Source organism: Cherax quadricarinatus, chromosome 96, assembly GCF_038502225.1.
Source record: "Cherax quadricarinatus isolate ZL_2023a chromosome 96, ASM3850222v1, whole genome shotgun sequence".
Taxonomy (NCBI): domain Eukaryota; kingdom Metazoa; phylum Arthropoda; class Malacostraca; order Decapoda; family Parastacidae; genus Cherax; species Cherax quadricarinatus.
The window spans coordinates 2,543,270-2,565,643 of record NC_091387.1 but is presented as its reverse complement, the minus strand read 5'-3'; the positions used below and the strand labels follow the sequence as shown (position 1 = coordinate 2,565,643).

Sequence of the window (22,374 nt, the reverse complement as noted above, 5' to 3'; positions counted from 1 at the left end):
ATCAGGCTTAAAACTATACTATTGTAAATTGTGTTAATTGCAATAATTTTTCCTCTGTACACATGAACTGCACATGTATATGTCATGTGGGTTTTCGATACGTGGATGGGTAAAAATACTCACGTAGGCTGGTAGTACTTATAATATATAAAGGGAAGTATGGAAAGCGCCAACAGCCGACCTGTCTCTCTCTGCTGCCTAACTACGACTGACCCACCAGTGCCTATGAGTGAGGGTGTTTGAAATCCTGCTATGGTCAGCAGCAATATGAATACAGTCAATGATTCACACAGACGGTTGGTAGTGAGTCATCTACTGGTACACTGGTTACTGGTAACTGGTTACTAGGAACTGGCACTACTACTGAGAGCTCGCTGAACTGCACATGTATACTTTAATGTAAACTACAGTTTGTATACTACACCAAGAAATAAAATTTTGATTTTTGATTTTGATCTTAGAAAATCACATTACTCACCCATTCCGACCATAAGTTGAGCTGTAAATGAGTTTGTATATTAGATTCAGTATATAATCAATACAAAGGTCTTCTCATTATAATTGATTTATATGAAATTTGACTTTGACATATTTGTAACCAGAAAGAACATGCTTGGTTAAATGTCAGTGTAAAGGACTAATACTGACAGATATAGGTATTAAAATTGACAGATATATGTATTAATACTGACAGAGGTATTAATAATGACAGAGGTATTAAAACTGACAGATATATGTATTAATACTGACAGATAGAGGTATTAATGATGACAGATATATGTATTAATACTGACAGATAGAGGTATTAATGATGACAGATATATGTATTAATACTGACAGATAGAGGTATTAATGATGACAGATATATGTATTAATACTGACAGATATAGGTATTAAAACTGACAGATATATGTATTAATTAATACCGACACATAATAATGCTGATAGATATAGGTATTAATGCTGACAGACACAGGTATTAATGCTGACAGGTATAGGTTTTAATTCTGACAGATACAGGTATTAATACTGACAGATATAAATATTAAAACACAATATACAAAACTGTCTCTTATTGGGTCTACACGTCCCCACTCAGGGTAGAGTTTTATCAAGTCGTAATAAAAAATAGCTAACAAACGCTAATGTTTGTATATTGTGCTTTTATATTCATTGGATAAAAGTGTCCGAATAATCACTAAAGATTGGAGACAAATGGTATAAAATAGATATGATAGAGAGACACCCATCAAAACTTTGCAGCTCCATCCCTGGACCTATTACATACTTCTGTAATGTTGAGGTACAGTCCCTGGATCCATTATGCATCTCTGTAATGTTGACGAACAGTCCCTGGACCCATTATTTACCTCTGTAATGTTGAGGAACAGTCCCTGGACCCAAAATATACCTCTGTAATGTTGAGGTACAGTCCCTGGACCCATTATGTGTGTAATGTTGAGTTACAGTCCCTAGACCCATTATGTACCTCTGTAATCTTTTGACTATCACCCACAGGATGGGTATGGGGTGCATAATAAAGATATTAAACTGACTTACAATAAAAAAGCAGTATAAAACTATCCTTTATTGATGATGTTTCCCCCAAGTGGGTTTTATTTGATGATGTTTCCCCCAAGTGGGTTTTATTTGATGATGTTTCCCCTAAGTGGGTTTTATTTGATGATGTTTCCCCTAAGTGGGTTTTATCAAGTCCTAAAGAGATCTGTTTAAGACTTAATTAAGTACACTGTGTGAGTGAAATGTTAAAAATAAAGAATAGAATTATAGTATATTTGTGTTTTTCCAATGATCAACAGAGGTGAGAAAGCACTCAGACTGACAGTCAAACACAGGTGAGAAAGCACTCAGACTGAGAGTCAAACAGAGGTGAGAAAGCACTCAGACTGACAGTCAAACACAGGTGAAAGATCTACATATATCACATACAGTATTCATCAAAAAACACTAAATTTATACGATTTATAGAGTGACTGGGAATGAGAGGTAGTCAGTCTGCTCTAAGGTTAAGAGAAACAGCTGTAATTCCTTGGATCAAGAACCTCTCACTGGCATTGAGGGGAAAGAAATCTGTATATTTTAACCTCAATAAGACCCATAATTCCTCTCGATTAAACATACTAAAGCCATATAGAATGAACTAATAAAAATATTCAATTCTCTTAAACTCACTGTAAACTTTCAAATTTACTAATTATTATTATTTCCTTATTAATCTTAAGTTAGTCTTAAGTTTGCCCAAAATGCTATACATATACAGGGGCTTTCAGCATGTACACCCAAATGTACAAACACTGCATCATGATGAAATAATTTTTTTTTTTTTTCAACAAGTCGGTCGTCTCCCACAGAGGCAGGGTGACCCAAAAAGAAAGAAAATCCCCAAAAAGAAAATACTTTCATCATCATTCAACACTTTCACCTCACTCACATATAATCACTGTTTTTGCAGAGGTGCTCAGAAATAAAATATAATTATTATTATCAATATTGCCGCCAAAATTTGCTTCTCTCATCCCCTTTCTATTTTGGTTGAAACAGCTCATCGCCTTTCTCCAAAAGTGGTCTTTAATAAGTTCGAACAAAAAGACACAATACCATGAGTGGAACAATATACAGTGGACCCTCACATAGGGATAAACTTCTCTCTAGTGTGTAGGTTATTTGTGTAGTGTTAGTAAGTTTATTTAGGTACAAGTACACATAAGTACAATTATTATACGTAGTGTAAATTACCCTCCAGGATAACCTAGAAAAGTCAGAGTGACTTATTTTCAATGGGGTCCTTGATTTTCACTGGAGTTCTTGATTTCTACTGGAGTCCTTGGTTTCCAATGGGGTCCTTTGCCCAAAATACATTGCATACTAGTGGCTTTCTTTTGTGCTCATCAATATTTTATTGCATGTAAACTACATTATCCATATACAGCATTTAAAAAGAAATAAAAGGTTGAATTTGAAATCATAATAACGCAATTGCGAATAAGCCACAGAACAGGTAGGGTTTCAACCCATGGCAAAGCGAGTGGTAAAACTCTAGGCCAGTGTGCAAGCCACTGGACCAGCTGGCAAGCCACTGGGCCAGCTGGCAAGCCACTGGGCCAGCTGGCAAGCCACTGGGCCAGCTGGCTAAAGTAAGATTCATCCAACCGTTCAATGGTTTAAATTTAAATTTTAATTAGTATGGTTTGACATATGAAATTGAATTAGTAATATCCAACATTTAAATCTGAATTGGTAGTACCTGACATTTGAATTTGAATCGGTAATACCCAACGCTTGAATCTAACCCGACATTTGAATCTAAATTTAAATCAGTAATACCCGACGTTTGAATCTAACCCGACATTTGAATCTAAATTTGAACCGGTAATACCTTTGAATCTATCCCGACATCTGAATCTAAATTTGAATCTGCATTACCCGACGTTTGAATCTAACCCGACATTTGAATCTAAATTTGAATCGGTATTACCTGACACTGGTTCAATATAGTCAACAGTGTAACCATCTAGCTGCATCATTTCCGTGGGTTCGCTCTTCTTCTCTCTGTAGCTACACATAGCAAAAGTGTACTGGGAAACTTGCACTAGACAAAAGTATCGCTTTTTCCACTTCTTCCAACAACTTTTTCCTAGAGCGTACAGGTAACTGGGGGAAAAAAGGAAAAAAGTGAGTAAATTAACTTCACATTTTTATTTTATTTTTCTCAACACACCGACAGTGGGAGAATGACACAGTATATACAGTGGACCCCCGCATAACGATTACCTCCGACTGCGACCAATTATGTAAGTGTATTTATGTAAGTGCGTCTGTACGTGTATGTTTGGGGGTCTGAAATGGACTAATCTACTTCAAAATATTCCTTATGGGAACAAATTCGGTCAGTACTGGCACCTGAACATACTTCCGGAGTGAAAAAATATCGTTAACCAGGGGTCCACTGTACTACAATTATTGAAAATTTTAACAAGCTATGTGTATGACAAATAATTACTGAAGATGGAAAACCAAGAGCATAATTCAGGGAATTACACTCACACAGACAAATACACAGGGATGGGGGGTCATAATAACGACATATAAAATGCTGAGAGGAATTGGCAAAGTGGATAGAGACAGCATGTTTCAGAGGTGGGACACAGCAACAAGGGGTCACAACTTGAAGCTGAAAACTCAGATGAGTTACAGGGATGTTAGGAAGTGTTTCTTCAGTCACAAAGCTGTCAGAAAGTGGAACAATCTGGAAAGTGATGTATTGGAAACAGGATCCATATACAGCTTTAAGAAGAGATAAAGCTCATGGAGAAGGGAAAGAGTGGACCTAGTAGTGACCACTGAAGAGGCAGGGCCAAGAACTATGACTCAATCCCTTCAACCATAACTCGGTGAGTACACAGTTACACAAACACCAGTAACACACAAGTAGGTAGGTAACTGCACATTATTATTATTAATAGTCAACTTTAAAAAACATACATATTTCATACTCACCCACAGTGTTTAAGATTCTGTGGTTTATCCATTCTAACGGCAATCTTAATTCTAAGGTTATTTTCAGGCGAATTTTTCGGTACTTGCATCTTGTACCATTCAGGTATCTAATGAAAAAAGAACAAAGTTGAAACACTGGGCTACCTATAGTACAGATGAAATGTATATTCAGTTACATTTTTGTAATTCTATACAAACACGGGCGACCCCCTGATGCACGACTACCTGATTTACATCTCCCTTTTCCCACATAAAAACAAATATTTATGGAAATATAATTTCTATAAAAACAAACTGTATATCAAGAAAAACAAAAAGGCACAATGCCATGAATGGTACAATGTACAAATAACTGGCACACAGAAACTTGTGAAGACATTTCAGTCTGACTTGGACCATTAACTAGTGTATGACTAGTTAACAGTCCAAGTTAGACCAAAATATCATAATAAGTTTCTTTCTCCTATTTGCTGGTTATTTGTATAAAGTGTATATCAAATTGGTTCTAAGAATGGAACCCCAGTTTTGAATGTTGTACCTCTGGATAATAAAAGTTTGACTAACAATGGAGGGACTGCCAATGGCTCCCTAGGACAAATTAAGTTGTAAGTGCGGGAGTTGCTTGTACACATTTCTAATGTTTTGAGCTTCTTAACTTCAACATTAATATGAGGTGATGAATGGTTTGAAAAACCGACAAGTTGAAGATTAAGACACTTATGCAGCATATAGGAATCTTTATTCAGGAAACGTTTCGCCACTGTGTGGCGAAACGTTTCCTGAATAAAGATTCCTATATGCTGCATAAGTGTCTTAATCTTCATTAATATGAGATGTTGTACATTATATAAGGTGCAATAAGATCACAGTAAACAGGTGATATCACAATATGAAGAACAACCACGGAGAAAAAATAGTGAAATTCAAAGTGCTTCGTGATTTCTCACATTATCAATAATGTGAGAAGCCATGAAAGCTCCTGGAATTTCAGTTTTTTCACCACTGATGTTCTGCATTATATAAGGTGTTGCACAACATTATATGACGTGTTGCATAGCAGAAAATAAGCATGAAATTTAAACAATGGAGAAAAATGAAGTCATGGGAAAGATCAAGATTATCAAATTCTAGCTGCCATATTTTTTCAGAACTAAGAACCTAACTTACAAGAAGGTAAAGCAACACAAATGCAACTAATGTGACATTTTATTGTGGCAATGTTTCACTCTCCAGGAACTTTGTCAAGCTGTAACCCCTGAAGAGCTAAATGTTGCCAGAATAAAAGTCACATTAGTTGCCTCTGTGTCCTTTTATCTAACACTTCGTCGATAAGTCTACCATTATTACCGGCTTACAGACACAAGACAATATCAACATATTCCCACAAACAGACAAAACATTCAGGAATTATTTCTTTCACTAAACTGGATTTTGGCCTAAGTGAAATTCATTCTTTTCTGCCATGCATTGCCTCATACATATTTTACAAGAATTTTGCATTAAGAATTGAAATCTTTTGCACATGACTCTTGCTTTTAAAAGAAAATTTAATTGTACCCTTTAACTCGCAAAGCAAATTACAACACATGCTATTTAAATATACAATTCTTCAGGACTTATAACGAAAAAACAGTTTTAAACTATAATCAATAAAGCCAAATAATATAGAGAACGGGCCTGTATTTAAAACTTATTTTATAGCCAATAATTATCTCAGGTTCTAAAATAAAAAAAAAATTAGGTACCCAAGGGAAACTTTTATTACAATAAATTACCAAGGATGAATATCTAAAGTTACTGGTGCACAAGATACAAAAATAGTATAGGCCTTTCATGTAACGTTTTACCTGCGGGATTTTGTCGAGTGCTCGACAAAGTTAACGGTGGACAAAACATTATTATATAAAAGCCTAATTCTATTTCTGTGTACCTACATATTTGATTCACCATTTGTCAACTTTTGCCATCTACTATACACTCACCTCAGAGGCTTATGTTCAAAATTACTCAAACTGTCAATGCTTTATTAATCTTAAGTTAGTCCTAAGTTTGCCCGAAATGCTCTGCATATTAAGGGGTTTTCTGCATGCACACCTAAATGCCATTCATCTTTGTACAAACACTGTATCATACTGAAATAAAGTACATATTATTATTACTAGTATTATTATTATTATACTGACAAGCAAACGAGGAGCCTGCATATGTGACTGACCTTGGATGAGAGCGCTGTAGGGTGAAGTACAACCTTGCCCAACTCCTTATCATCGAGAGACAGCATGGAAGCCGATTCCGTGTAAAGCTTAATCTTAACAGCCGGCAGTGGATGTGTTGTAGTGAAATCACCTTGTGTGTCCCACCTGAAGTGACAAGAAATATGAATGTACTCACTGAGCTATGAGTGGTGTTCCAGCCTCCGGTCACTCTTGCTAAGCAAAGGTGAGGCATGGCTACTAAACAGTATATTTCTTATAGATATAATGTTTTCCAGAGTAACAGTTTGTAACTTATGAATGATGAATTTATATAAAACATCTGTAGAAAAAGTTATGAAGATAATATTCAGATCATTAATATGGAGAATCCACAAAAATTCAACAACGTAAAATGCTGTAATGATAGAAGTCACTTTTTCCAAATGTCTTTCTTAACTACAAATACAAATTTTACTTCTGTGCAAATTATACAATGTGAGATTCACATGTAATAAAATACTGTTAAGCACAAAGAAAGCCACTAGCATGCATAAGAATTTTGGGCAGACTAATACAGTGGACCCCCGCTTAACGATCACCTCCAAATGCGACCAATTATGTAAGTGTATTTATGTAAGTGCGTTTGTACGTGTATGTTTGGGGGTCTGAAATGGACTAATCTACTTCACAATATTCCTTATGGGAAAAAATTCGGTCAGTACTGGCACCTGAACATACTACTGGAACGAAAAAAGTTCGTTAACCGGGGGTCCACTGTACTAATGCTTACACACTACTGGAAACAAGACAGGTTGTGGAGTGGTAAATTTTAATTATTCATTATTTTACATTATAGTAGGATATGCTTGTCAGTCTGCCAGAGAGGATCTTAGTTGTAAGCCAAATATACAGTATTCATCTTAGCCTGAAATGCATTTGCATACTAGCAGCTTTGTTTTGTGCCTACTAATGTGGTTTGGTTGGCAATGCTCTTGTCTCACACACTGAGTGTCTGTGGTCCAATCCCCCACAAGGGTGGAAATGTTGGGCATGTTTCCTTACACCTGCTGTCCCTGTTCACTTAGCAGCAAGTAGGTACTTGGGTGTTAATCACCTTACACCTGCTGTCCCTGTTCACCTAGTAGCAAGTAAGTACTTGGATGTTAATCACCTTACATCTGCTGTCACTGTTCACCTAGCAGCAAGTAGGTACTTGGGTGTTAATCACCTTATGCCTGCTGTCCCTGTTCACCTAGTAGCAAGTAGGTACTTGGATATTAATCACCTTACATCTGCTGTCACTGTTCACCTAGCAGCAAGTAGGTACTTGGATGTTAATCACCTTACATCTGCTGTCACTGTTCACCTAGCAGCAAGTAGGTACTTGGGTGTTAATCACCTTATGCCTGCTGTCCCTGTTCACCTAGCAGCAAGTAGGTACTTGGATATTAATCACCTTACATCTGCTGTCCCTGTTCACCTAGTAGCAAGTAAGTACTTGGATGTTAATCACCTTACATCTGCTGTCCCTGTTCACCTAGCAGCAAGTAGGTACTTGGGTGTTAATCACCTTACGCCTGCTGTCCCTGTTCACCTAGTAGCAAGTAGGTACTTGGATATTAATCACCTTACATCTGCTGTCCCTGTTCACCTAGTAGCAAGTAAGTACTTGGATGTTAATCACCTTACATCTGCTGTCACTGTTCACCTAGCAGCAAGTAGGTACTTGGGTGTTAATCACCTTACACCTGCTGTCCCTGTTCACCTAGTAGCAAGTAGGTACTTGGATATTAATCACCTTACATCTGCTGTCACTGTTCACCTAGCAGCAAGTAGGTACTTGGGTGTTAATCACCTTACACCTGCTGTCCCTGTTCACCTAGTAGCAAGTAGGTACTTGGATATTAATCACCTTACATCTGCTGTCACTGTTCACCTAGCAGCAAGTAGGTACTTGGGTGTTAATCACCTTACACCTGCTGTCCCTGTTCACCTAGTAGCAAGTAGGTACTTGGATATTAATCACCTTACATCTGCTGTCACTGTTCACCTAGTAGCAAGTAGGTACTTGGATATTAATCACCTTACATCTGCTGTCACTGTTCACCTAACAGCAAGTAGGTACTTGGGTGTTAATCACCTTACACCTGCTGTCCCTGTTCACCTAGTAGCAAGTAGGTACTTGGATATTAATCACCTTACATCTGCTGTCACTGTTCACCTAACAGCAAGTAGGTACTTGGGTGTTAATCACCTTACACCTGCTGTCCCTGTTCACCTAGTAGCAAGTAGGTACTTGGATATTAATCACCTTACATCTGCTGTCACTGTTCACCTAGCAGCAAGTAGGTACTTGGGTGTTAATCACCTTACGCCTGCTGTCCCTGTTCACCTAGTAGCAAGTAGGTACTTGGATATTAATCACCTTACATCTGCTGTCACTGTTCACCTAGCAGCAAGTAGGTACTTGGGTGTTAATCACCTTACACCTGCTGTCCCTGTTCACCTAGTAGCAAGTAGGTACTTGGATATTAATCACCTTACATCTGGTGTCACTGTTCACCTAGCAGCAAGTAGGTACTTGGGTGTTAATCACCTTACACCTGCTGTCCCTGTTCACCTAGTAGCAAGTAGGTGCTTGGATATTAATCACCTTACATCTGCTGTCACGGTTCACCTAGCAGCAAGTAGGTACTTGGATATTAATCACCTTACACCTGCTGTCCCTGTTCACCTAGCAGCAAGTAGGTACTTGGATATTAATCACCTTACATCTGCTGTCACTGTTCACCTAGCAGCAAGTAGGTACTTGGGTGTTAATCACCTTACACCTGCTGTCCCTGTTCACCTAGTAGCAAGTAGGTACTTGGATGTTAATCACCTTACATCTGCTGTCACTGTTCACCTAGCAGTAAGTAGGTACCTGGGTGTTAATCACCTTACATCTGCTGTCACTGTTCACCTAGCAGTAAGTAGGTACCTGGGTTTTAGTGAACTGGTTACTATTTTTCAGAGGACAAGACACTCCGATATCAAGAACTCCCCACCCCCCCAATTCTGACTGGCTAAATTATGGAAAAAAGACACTGGGTATATTTACAATACTTATTTTGGGGAAAAAAAAAAAATAGCGTCTTCAACGTTGAAAATACGACATGCAGAGAATTTCAAGTAACACATGTACTGCTGTATGTTATGCACATGGAGAGTAAACTTACATGGGTTTTGATGCTTCTGCCTGGTCCGTCTGCAACTTCTCACCCCCCTCCACCTCCATGGTACAATATACTATTCTGTTAGGTGGTAAGTGCTTGATCTCACGAACCTCCATTACCAGTACCTGCCCGGGACCATACCAAGAAAATATTGCTGTTACTACATTTTTATAGCAAGTTAAGCCCACTAATTTGTAGCTGAAAAGTCTTTAGTAAAATAAATGAGAAAGGAAAATTTTTTTATAGTTGTTATGGAGGTTATTTTGTATTACCCAAATATTTTTGGACGGTGCAACACACTCGACTAAATCTAAAGAAAAAACATTGATAAAATATTGCAACTATTTAGAAAAAATTGTCTTTAAAGACCTCTCGTTCATGCTGTTTTACAATTCAAAATTTGTTACATTTATTTTGATGACTTTATAAATAAACCCATACTTAAAAACTTTACAAGATTTTGGTTAAGCAACCAAGTTGTTTTTCTCATGTTTGAACTTGCAATTAAGTAATATTCCTGCTATTTCAACTTACAAACAGGTCATTATATACAGTGTATGTGTATGTATATGTATGTATGTATATATATACAGTGGACCCCCGGTTAACGATATTTTTTCACTCCATAATTATGTTCAGGTGCCAGTACTGACCGAATTTGTTCCCATAAGGAATATTGTGAAGTAGATTAGTCCATTTCAGACCCCCAAACATACACGTACAAACGCACTTACATAAATACACTAACATAATTGGTCGCATTCGGAGGTAATCGTTATGCGGGGGTCCACTGTATATGCATGTATGTGTGTGTGGATATATATACAATTGCAGACAGGTGATCTTAACAATGCAAGACAAGCTATGGGAGGTAGAAATTTTTAACTCAAGTACTTTCACACTTCTCAGTGTATCATCAGGAGCTATGCAATGTTGCCAGAGTAGCAACTACTCTGTGTTTGTGTTTATATTATTTGTATAAATAAGCCATCATGGGATCTATGAAGATTAGTGATAACAGCCAACCAAAAAGACAATTAGTTGGGAAAAATTTGTTTAGTACTCTAACAGATCAGCACTCAAACAGCGTTCTGGAACAAATTAAGTTCGAGTACCGAGGTTCCGCTGTATATGATGTAAAACAATAGTGATCTAACAAAATTAGATTACATTCTTATAAAAATATATTTAATCTTACTGTATCTTTAAATAAGTCGTCACACAATAATAAATATTATATTGTAAAGGGTGTATGTTTAATTATTTTATTTTAACCAATAAAACTACTTAATATGCTTTAAGTTTACTACACTAAAAAGGTAATAAAAGAATATAGGAAAAGTTAAATTAAAAAATATTACAAATGCTGACCATGGACATAAAATGCACAATTTCGTACGTGTGCGGAAGCTACAAATTCTATTGCATTTATTTCTGAGAAAGGTTAAAAATTCTGATATTCCGATGCCATGCAAATCTTCGAAAACATTCTCAATAATTTATTTTAACGACTAGTGTTTGAAAAAATAATATGTTAATTAATAGCCATGAATATAAAATTAATATAAGAAATTCAAGAACTGATTAGTAAAATTCATCTTAATAGTAAATAAAGTGAAGGAATAAATATTATAACTATTAAATATTGTGTCCAAATATTGTAGTCCAAATATTGTAGTCCAAATATTGTAGTCCAAATATTGTAGCCCAAATATTGTAGTCCAAATATTGTGTCCAAATATTGTAGTCCAAATATTGTAGTCCAAATATTGTAGTCCAAATATTGTAGTCCAAATATTGTAGTCCAAATATTGTAGTCCAAATATTGTAGTCCAAATATTGTAGTCCAAATATTGTAGTCCAAATATTGTAGTCCAAATATTGTAGTCCAAATATTGTAGTCCAAATATTGTAGTCCAAATATTGTAGTCCAAATATTGTAGTCCAAATATTGTAGTCCAAATATTGTAGTCCAAATATTGTAGTCCAAATATTGTGTCCAAATATTGTAGTCCAAATATTGTAGTCCAAATATTGTAGTCCAAATATTGTAGCCCAAATATTGTAGTCCAAATATTGTAGTCCAAATATTGTAGTCCAAATATTGTAGCCCAAATATTGTAGTCCAAATATTGTAGTCCAAATATTGTAGTCCAAATATTGTAGTCCAAATATTGTAGCCCAAATATTGTAGTCCAAATATTGTAGTCCAAATATTGTAGCCCAAATATTGTAGTCCAAATATTGTAGCCCAAATATTGTAGTCCAAATATTGTGTCCAAATATTGTAGTCCAAATATTGTAGTCCAAATATTGTGTCCAAATATTGTAGTCCAAATATTGTAGTCCAAATATTGTAGCCCAAATATTGCGGGACAAATCATTAATGAAACTATAACAGAACAAATAACCTGCACATAATAGACAGAAATTTTTTGACGATGTTACGGTCCGACTTGGATCATTAACTAGGGCCTTAACTAGAGCATTAACTAGTGACTAGTTAATGGTCCAAGTTGAACTGAAATCTCATCATAAGTTTGTTTATTATGTGCGGATTATCTACGTATTGTTCCAGTCACAGTATTGTGCCTCTATTGTATTTATACAATAGAGTACCGTAAATATAAATATTATTGCAACTAACAAATGCTGTAACTTAATTATTATTGCATAAATTAGCAATGAAGCCACACAATACAGTAGTTCTAGATATTAAAAATAATATATTTAGCACTTGCAATTCCCTTCAAAACTTAATAACACAAATCTGCTCTCACTTGGACAAACTCATGCAGTTTTAATCTTCTTACCTGTGCAAGAACACACTGTTGTTCAGAAATGTGTATTTTGTTAAGCTGAACAAGAATACAATATATCTAAGGTTGTGCTGAAGAATGCACACTGAAGTACACGGAGCGCCTGCATCTCTTGTGTCGACTAGGTGAATGTTGGTGTCCTGTGGCCTGGTATACAACGCTCCCGCTTCACACACTGAGTGTCCGTGGTTCGATCCCCGGCCAGGTGGAAACATTGGGTATGTTTCCTTACACCTGCTATTCCCTTTTACCTAGCAAGTAAGTAGGTACCCGGGTGTTAGTCGACTGGTGTGGGTGGCATCCTGGGGGACAAGACTGAAGGACCCCAATGGAAATAAGACAGACAGCCAAGGATGATGCACTGACTTTCTTGGGTTATCCTGGGTGGTTAACCCTCTGGATTCAAAATCCCAACAAAATCTTATCTCTATACTGGGTCTTACCTCGAGCACAAACGACAGGACAACATCCATCTTGGAAAGTGTGATCTCGTTGTCCATACTGTCACTATCGCGGCCACTTAATGAGCTCTGAGACCTGCTGTTCGTGGGATCAGGAAGAAGTATTAGCTACAATTTTCCAACTTATATATGTGAATGGGGTTAAGGGAAGGAAATACAGGTGTTGCATATCATTTTTGAAATTATCTATTACATACTATATGAAATAAAAAATATATTTAAAAGTATTTAATATATATTTTAGTATTAATCTACATTTTCTGTATCATGTTTGTGTGTATGGTAATACATACTTTCATGTATATGTATATACTATATGGAAGAAATTAAAATGCGCGATTGTATATATATAAAAATACTACAGTGAAAAATAGGAAAAATACTTGAATGCGTTCATGTGCATACATGAAAGCACTCAGGTGTTTTTTTCTATTTTCACTGTGGTGTTTTTATGTATATACTATATATGTATACTGTACATATGTGCATGTGCACCTAATCGTTAATACCTACTGGTAATAACAGGAGCAGAGTCACGCTCACTGTGTTCTGTCTTCAGTGTTCAGTTTATCGTGAACTTTTATTAATTTAGAGTGTATTTACAACTTCCTCTTCTATTGTTCTATTCATGCATTTATTATTTTTATCATGGGAAAGTACTCTGACCTTCAGGGTCATGCAGAACCTGGGGAATGAGAGATAATCAAGGAAAGCTCCAAATGACAGAATCAAGAACCCTTCAGTAGCATCAAGAACTATTTGTGAAGAAACATTTTTAGTGTGTTTTTGGTGCCTTTTTGTTTCAGTTTACAGTCGCTGCTGTCTTATTTTTTGTATATAATTTTTCATGACTTTCTGTGTGTGCAACTGTGTATAGTTATTATGCTTTTCTTCCTGTCTGTATATCTTGTATCCTGTAACTGTAGAAATAAATATTATTATTATAAGTGTCATTTTTGCATTAATAAGCCTTCCTTTGTAACTTTCTCGGCACTAGATCTATTATTTTTTAAGCTCTAAAACCCATTTCTTGTACGGAATTATTATTATCTTTTAAACAGTGGGCATTCTTTCAAAAATGAGCTACTATATACGTACGTCAAACATTATTGCTCGCCCTATATTACTTTCTAATTTATCATTACTTCACTTACGGTATTTATATTTTAGTTATAAGGTTGCCCAAAATGCCTTGCATAATAAAAGACTTTCTATAAAGTAGCTTATATAGCTCAATCACCTCGAGTGTATAATATACCAATCTCCACTCTATAGAAATAAGGTTTGTTTGTTTTATCTGCCACCCCAGATTTATACACCCCTCTTCATCAACCTATACCTTGTCCATCATCTCTGCATGCAGACAACCACCTCATCAACCCTTCCACAACCCTCTGATTTATGTCCCGTGGCCTGGTAGGTGACGCTCTCACCTCGTGCACTGTCTGTGATTCAATCCCTGGCCAGGTGGAAACACTGGGTATGTTTCCTTACACCTGTTGTTCCTGTTCGCCTAGCAAGTAGGTACCTGGGTGTTAGTGGGTTGGTATGGGTGGCATCCTGGGGGACAAGACTTAAGGACCACAATGGAAATAAGACTAATAGTCCCTCGATGACATACTGACTTTTTTAAGTTATCCTGTGCGGCTAACCCTTCAAGGTTAAAAATTCTATCAAAATCTTATCTTATCTCACCCTTGGTTATCTCACATCACCTTTTAATTTCCATGCTAGGAATTTCTCCATGATACTGATACCAGACATTACTCTCAAACTCTTTTTGCTGCACCATTCAAAATCTGTGCCTCACCCATATAAATGTGTTGGTACCACTATACTCTGGTACATTCTCTTTGCCTCCATAGATAAATTTACTTTCCACAGATATCTCAACATACCAATTACCTTTCTTTTTTTCCCTCACCTACTCTATTTTTCACCTCATCTTTTACAGATCCATCTGCTGACATGTCCACTCTCAAATATTTAATTATATTCACTTCTTCTATACCCCCTCCCACCAATCTGATATTCAATCTATCATAGCCTAGGATTTTTGTTACCCTCATCACCTTGCTCTTTTCTAGATTTATTTTTAATTTCCTTCTTATATCTTCCAAAATTTATCCACCAACAACTATAATTTGTTTCCAGAATATCCCAAAAGAACTGCATCATCAGCAAACTTCAACTACGATAGCTCCAACTTTGTACTAGATACAATACAATTTTTATTTATTTATGGAATACAAATGATGTAGTTCACATGTAATAAAACATTGGCAGGCACAAAAGAAAGTCGCTAGTATGTAATATATTTTGGGCAGATCCAACATCTTTCTATCCCACACACCCTTTCCAATACCATAGTATGTATTAACTTCTTTCACTACCCCATCTAGAAATATGCACTTGCATATTTCAAATCCTACCTTACTAATAGGTATCAGTATGTCACCATTAAAGACACAGCCTCATTAACATGGCCACTTGATACTGGAGTTCCGCAGGGAAGTGTTCTTGGTCCCCTGCTCTTCCTCATTTACAATAAATACAATAAAATAAAAAAATCCTAACCATAGCATTAAAAGAAGGTTCTGCATTTTCATCTCCCTTTTTTTAGTGTCCCTCTTTTTTAGCAGTTTTCAATTGACCCATTTTTCACTATGTTTGATGTTTATTTTGTTTTTTCCCTGTTTTTGTAAAGGAAGGGTGACTGGTACCATATTTTAAGGTAAATATTGTGTGTATTGTGTATTTTTTTTTTGCATTTTTGATACCTAGCTATATTAAGCACTTATATATGATAGAGTAAGCATGTTATCAGGCATTTTAGACACATTCAATATTAAAAGAGCCGCTCTTTTCCACTTGCTGGAGATTTTCACTTATCAGCGAGGGTTGGGAACATAACAGCCACAAAAATGGGGCCCTCCTCTATATTTAACCTGGAACAGTTTCTGATGCTCTTCCATGGCCTAAGGTAGTGGTGAAAAAATGCTATGTTGAAGGTTCACACTGAAGAAACACAGCTTAAACAAGCTTCCAGCACTCTAAGCTATATCAACCCTTGACATAGGGCATGAAATCATAATAACACAGAAGTTCTCATGGAACTTGAGCTAGAGCATGGCACGGTGGCCATGTTGGTGTGGAATTTTTCTGTGAAAACCTACATTGAAGGTCCCAGTGGTGGCCCATACTAACCTCCCTACAGTGTATAGAAATATACCTAACTGGATAAATCTTATTGTAGACAGGTGGCTCAGTGGTTAATGCACTTGCCGTGAGTTGCAGCACTCACTTGCCATGAGTTTTAGCCCTCACTTGCCATGAGTTTTAGCACTCACTTGCCATGAGTTTTAGCACTCACTTGCCATGAGTTTTAGCACTCACTTGCCATGAGTTTTAGCACTCACTTGCCATGAGTTTTAGCACTCACTTGCCATGAGTTTTAGCACTCACTTGCCATGAGTTTTAGCACTCACTTGCCATGAGTTTTAGCACTCACTTGCCATGAGTTTAAACCCCACCCATTGCCTGATTTATTAACATGGGGATTAATCAACAACTAATTAAAAGCTCTTCCTTAAGACAATAAGCACACTCATACAAGTGAAGCCACATCACCTTCATCCCAAATTTGTTGCTACAACCACTTAGTGGCCCGGTGGCCTGGTGGCTAAAGCTCCCGCTTCACACACGGAGGGCCCGGGTTCGATTCCCGGCGGGTGGAAACATTTCGACACGTTTCCTTACACCTGTTGTCCTGTTCACCTAGCAGCAAGTAGGTACCTGGGTGTTAGTCGACTGGTGTGGGTCGCATCCTGGGGGACAAGATTAAGGACCACAATGGAAATAAGTTAGACAGTCCTCGATGACGCACTGACTTTCTTGGGTTATCCTGGGTGGCTAACCCTCTGGGGTTAAAAATCCGAACGAAATCTTATCTTATCTTATCTTACAACATATATATAACCAATGAATTAGGTAATGCCTTATTAATCTTGAGACAGGCTTAAGTTTGCATGAAATGCTCTGCATATTAAAGGGCTTTCTGCATGCACACCTAAATGTCACCTATCTCTGTACAAACATTGTACTATAAGTGGCTTAGTGAGGGAATGTGGCTTACGAGAGGTTTCCCATTACCAGAGATAAGATAAGATAAGATTTCGTTCGGATTTTTAACCCCGGAGGGTTAGCCACCCAGGATAACCCAAGAAAGTCAGTGCGTCATCGAGGACTGTCTAACTTATTTCCATTGGGGTCCTTAACCTTGTCCCCCAGGATGCGACCCACACCAGTCGACTAACACCCAGGTACCTATTTGCTGCTAGGTGAACAGGACAACAGGTGTAAGGAAACGTGTCGAAATGTTTCCACCCGCCGGGAATCGAACCCGGGACCTCCGTGTGTGAAGTGGGAGCTTTAGCCACCAGACCACCGGGCCACCGGGCCACCAGGCCACCGGGCCACCGGGCGACCGGGCCACCAGGCCACCGGGCCACCGGATTAAGATTTTGTAGACTTGTGGGCTACATGTACTGTGAGGCCTTCAGTGATATTTTCAAAAGGAAAAATGTTGAAGAAATATTAAATTTATTTTCACAAGGCTAACCACTATTAAAATTGAAAAATTTGCTTTGCATAATTTCTTGGAAACAAATTTCTCCAAAACATCAGTAAATTTTAAATTGTTGAGAACTATCTCTGGAGGCCCTCCAGCTAGCGGAGGCCCTCCAGCTAGCGGAGGCCCTCCAGCTAGCGGAGGCCCTCCAGCTAGCAGAGGCCCTCCAGCTAGCAGAGGCCCTCCAGCTGGCAGAGGCCCTCCAGCTAGCAGAGGCCCTCCAGCTAGCAGAGGCCCTCCAGCTAGCAGAGGCCCTCCAGCTGGCAGAGGCCCTCCAGCTAGCAGAGGCCCTCCAGCTGGCAGAGGCCCTCCAGCTAGCAGAGGCCCTCCAGCTGGCAGAGGCCCTCCAGCTAGCAGAGGCCCTCCAGCTAGCAGAGGCCCTCCAGCTAGCAGAGGCCCTCCAGCTGGCAGAGGCCCTCCAGCTAGCAGAGGCCCTCCAGCTGGCAGAGGCCCTCCAGCTAGCAGAGGCCCTCCAGCTGGCAGAGGCCCTCCAGCTAGCAGAGGCCCTCCAGCTAGCGGAGGCCCTCCAGCTAGCGGAGGCCCTCCAGCTAGCAGAGGCCCTCCAGCTAGCGGAGGCCCTCCAGCTAGCGGAGGCCCTCCAGCTAGCAGAGGCCCTCCAGCTAGCAGAGGCCCTCCAGCTAGCGGAGGCCCTCCAGCTAGCAGAGGCCCTCCAGCTGGCAGAGACCCTTGGGCTACAACCCCTAAAACCCATGCCTTAATCCAGCCCTGCCCACAGCCTATGCTATATCTACCCATAACAATGATATAGATAAAAATTTTTATTGGCTAATGTAGAGGTTTAAGTCCTCACCAATTCTTAGGTCGAATGGCTTACACGGGTTTAATCCTTCATATAAAACATAATAATATTCATTCATCTAAGATATACAAAACATCCTAGTACAAAATCACTGCCAAAATTTATTTCCCTCCAGTTGCACCCATCTCTCACCCATCACCAACAGTTTGACTGATCAGAAACTGGGCTGTGATTCACAGACAGAGGACTGAACTTCCACTGTCCCTTGCACTGAACGAACCACATAAGGTTACAACTCTACTAAACACAGTGCAATCCTATCACGTTACTATCCACATTGTACATTCCTACAAAGTTTTAACTAAGAAAAGATCACAACTGCAAACTGATTTGAAAATATCTGAGCAATAAAAATTAAAATAAGATCCATTGTATTAAAATTTAATACAGTATAAACATATGTGTAATGTATACTTAAGCCTGGATGTTTTTTTTTTATTATTATCACACTGGCCGATTCCCACCAAGGCAGGGTGGCCCGAAAAAGAAAAACTTTCACCATCATTCACTCCATCACTGTCTTGCCAGAAGGGTGCTTTACACTAGTTTTTAAACTGCAACATTAACACCCCTCCTTCAGAGTGCAGGCACTGTACTTCCCATCTCCAGGACTCAAGTCCGGCCTGCCGGTTTCCCTGAACCCCTTCATAAATGTTACTGGATGTTTACAGTGTACAAAATGAAAGTGTACTATAGTGTACTATATGTAATAGTGTACTATATGTTATTTACTTAGCTTTTATGTTGATATTTGTAATTTGTAAAATATTTACAGTTTAAATGATTTTTGTGACTATTTCATAAAGATTAGTTTGGCCTTACTATTGTATATATTACCATATACAAACAAATGATACAAATCTACTTCCATACAATAATATATATAGAAATCCTGATCAACATAGCAATTGAAGCTAAAAATTCATATACAAAACTTTAATGAAAATTGTTATATATCAAGAGTGGATAATTTTCACTTAATCAAAATTCTTGTTATTTCTTTACTGTAATAAAATTAACAATTATTTTTTTCAATTCACAGAAAACAAATAAATACAAAGCTTCTAATTTCTACACAATTTTCAATATGCAACAAATTTGTTTAATAGCTCATATGCTAATTGTAGGGCATTTCACAGGGGGAGTAATAACACGTGAGGGAGGGACAACGGAAAAAAAAATAATGACCTATAATCTGCATAAATCGATAGATGCATAACACTTCTAAAGTGAAGACTAGCTAGTAGGCAGGAGACTCCAGCTAATGCTGATCTTTCCTAACCACAAAAGTTCTCTCGTGCAATGCAGATTAAAAAGAACCATAACCTCTATGTACTGAAATAGAAAATAGAATGACTGAAAAAGATATCAACTGATACCTGTACTACATAAAGTGTTTAAAGTATTCGTTTACATACATAATATATACCGTAAAGTTACAATAGCGAGGTTAATCTAAATTAACTACAAAATAGAAAATCTTGCTGCGTGGAGAAGAAACTGCACTGATTGCAATCTATATTTTCACCTCAAGATATACACAATATTTCTTTAACTAGAGTATAAGGATGAAACAAACGATAGCAATACAACTTGCACACATGTATATCTTGCCGGAGAAAATTGAACTAAGTGTCCATGTGGTCGGTGAGCTTGCAAGTCAAGTGTGAGCGTCCTGTAACTCTGTGTGGCATGTCTTAAAAAATATTGCAAAGAAAATATAAAAAACAATTAAGAGAGAAAAATAAGAATGCTTAAAATTTCACCATTACATATATAAGTCTGAGGTTGCCATGACACTGCTAAATTGTCAAGACTCCATATATAAAAAAAGAATACTTACATTCAGTGAAATTTCTTTTACGTTGCTTCAATATGAGTATCAGATGCCTCAGAATTATCTTTTATATATATATATATATATGCAAATTAAACTGATAATATTAAAACCTACACTTACAAGCTGCCAGACCATTTTTACAAGTGTGGAAGACAAGCTGCTGATCTTCCATTAGCATTTATATTATAATAAGTCAAGCTACAATGACACCTGAGGTAATGAATCAATTACTGTATTATGACTTCAAATTTAATTCCCAAATTAAAAACTGCATAATTATACGTGACAAGCTTCATAACTGTTTTTTTTTTCAAGATTAATTATTTCTCTTTTGCTAATATTTACATAACATCTTCAAAGTTAATAATTTTAATCAAACAATTTACTCCTTAAACCAATACAGATTTACTCCAACAAACACAATGTTGAAGGACACATGCCATGCGTTGTGAACCCAGCGGAACTCTTGGGTATACTGCACATAAATACACCAAATAGTTTTGAGCCAGCCACTAATGAGGTCAATTTACCTGCAAAATGAGTCAGCACCAAGACCACATATAAATATGCAAGGAAATACTCCACAGCATGCAGAAAATACAAGAGCATCACACACGTAGATCAACAATCCCCGTCTACGAACAAAGCGGAACCCCTTCTGACATGAGTAGTTGCAGTACGCTGCTTTACTGACACTCAGACAATCACTGGAGCTCGGGTGATAGTACAATGTTTCTAAAACGGTGCCAAGGAGGGTAAATGTTCGAGACTGAAAAATGCGCACTGGGTAAAACACAGAGACTGTGCATCGATCACCACTATCAGCAGAAGCTACAAGCATGAACTTATTGTACTAATTTAAAGGAAAAAAAGGTTATTATTTACTGAAATTTACTGATCTTTTTGTGATAAAAACTGTTCTTATACATTATGGGCACAATAATGATAATATATTGTACATACAATATTTTCTTAGCAGAATAATGCATAAAAATACATACATACATATATATATATACACACACACACACACACGAATGCACGCACACATGCATGCACGCACGCACACATGCATGCACGCACACGCACACGCACACACACACACACACACACATGCACACATTTATGCTGTGACTCAACCCCTGCAACCACATATAGGTGAGTACACATACACATTATAAAAGAGATGACTTGTGACACAGCGGAAGTGTATTCAGGTCAAGCAGAAAAGACTCTGGCTTGATTCTCAGGCAGAGACATATGTGCAACTCTCTTTATTCCAGCTGCTCCTGCCTCTTTACCTACAACAGCAGAAAATAGGTACCCAAGTGTTAGTCAACAAATTTGATCTTGTGTGATGGTAGTATAACTTAGAGTAAGAGCAAGATAACCGTACAAAAAATAATTAACAGTGAGATCCGTGGTTCGATCCCCAATACAGGTGGAAACATTAGGGTGTGTTTCATTAAGACACCTACTGTCACTGGTCATTTAGCAGTAAATAGGTCTGGGTGTTACTAGACCGGTGTGCATCCTGGGGAGAAAAATTAACCTCAATTGCCCGAAATGCTCTGCGTAAAAAGATGTCACTGATGTCAGCTATGGTCTGTATAAGTCATATCATTCCTTGTAGAAATAATTATTATTATTATTATTATTATAAATGATTGATAAAATAGACTAATGGGGAAGTTACCGAGAGTTCTATAAACCAGAATGTTAAAAAATCTTAGGTAGTAGGTCGGGAGACAGCTACCGCCCAGGGAGGTACTACCGTCCTACCAGGTGAGTGTAAAACAGAAGCCTGTAATTGTTTTACATGATGGTAGGATTGCTGGTGTCTTTTCTGTCTCATACACATGCAAAGTTTCAGGTA

General features: G+C 37.6%; 1 protein-coding gene across 20 annotated transcripts in view; it reads right to left on the bottom strand.

Moving 5' to 3' along the window:
• Cadps (calcium-dependent secretion activator 1) overlaps positions 1-22,374 on the bottom strand; it is a 445,541-nt gene that overhangs the window by 176,055 nt on the left and 247,112 nt on the right. For 18 of the 20 annotated variants that reach the window (XM_070104970.1, XM_070104977.1, XM_070104972.1 and 15 more), the window contains 6 exons: positions 13,191-13,287; positions 9,932-10,053; positions 6,734-6,878; positions 4,519-4,625; positions 3,497-3,672; positions 479-499 (listed from right to left, as the gene is read on the bottom strand). In XM_070104970.1, coding sequence (XP_069961071.1) covers positions 479-499; positions 3,497-3,672; positions 4,519-4,625; positions 6,734-6,878; positions 9,932-10,053; positions 13,191-13,287 — 668 coding nt within the window. The remainder of the gene's footprint in view (positions 1-478; positions 500-3,496; positions 3,673-4,518; positions 4,626-6,733; positions 6,879-9,931; positions 10,054-13,190; positions 13,288-22,374) is intronic. The other 2 variants (XM_070104985.1, XM_070104975.1) reach the window with 2 other exon arrangements.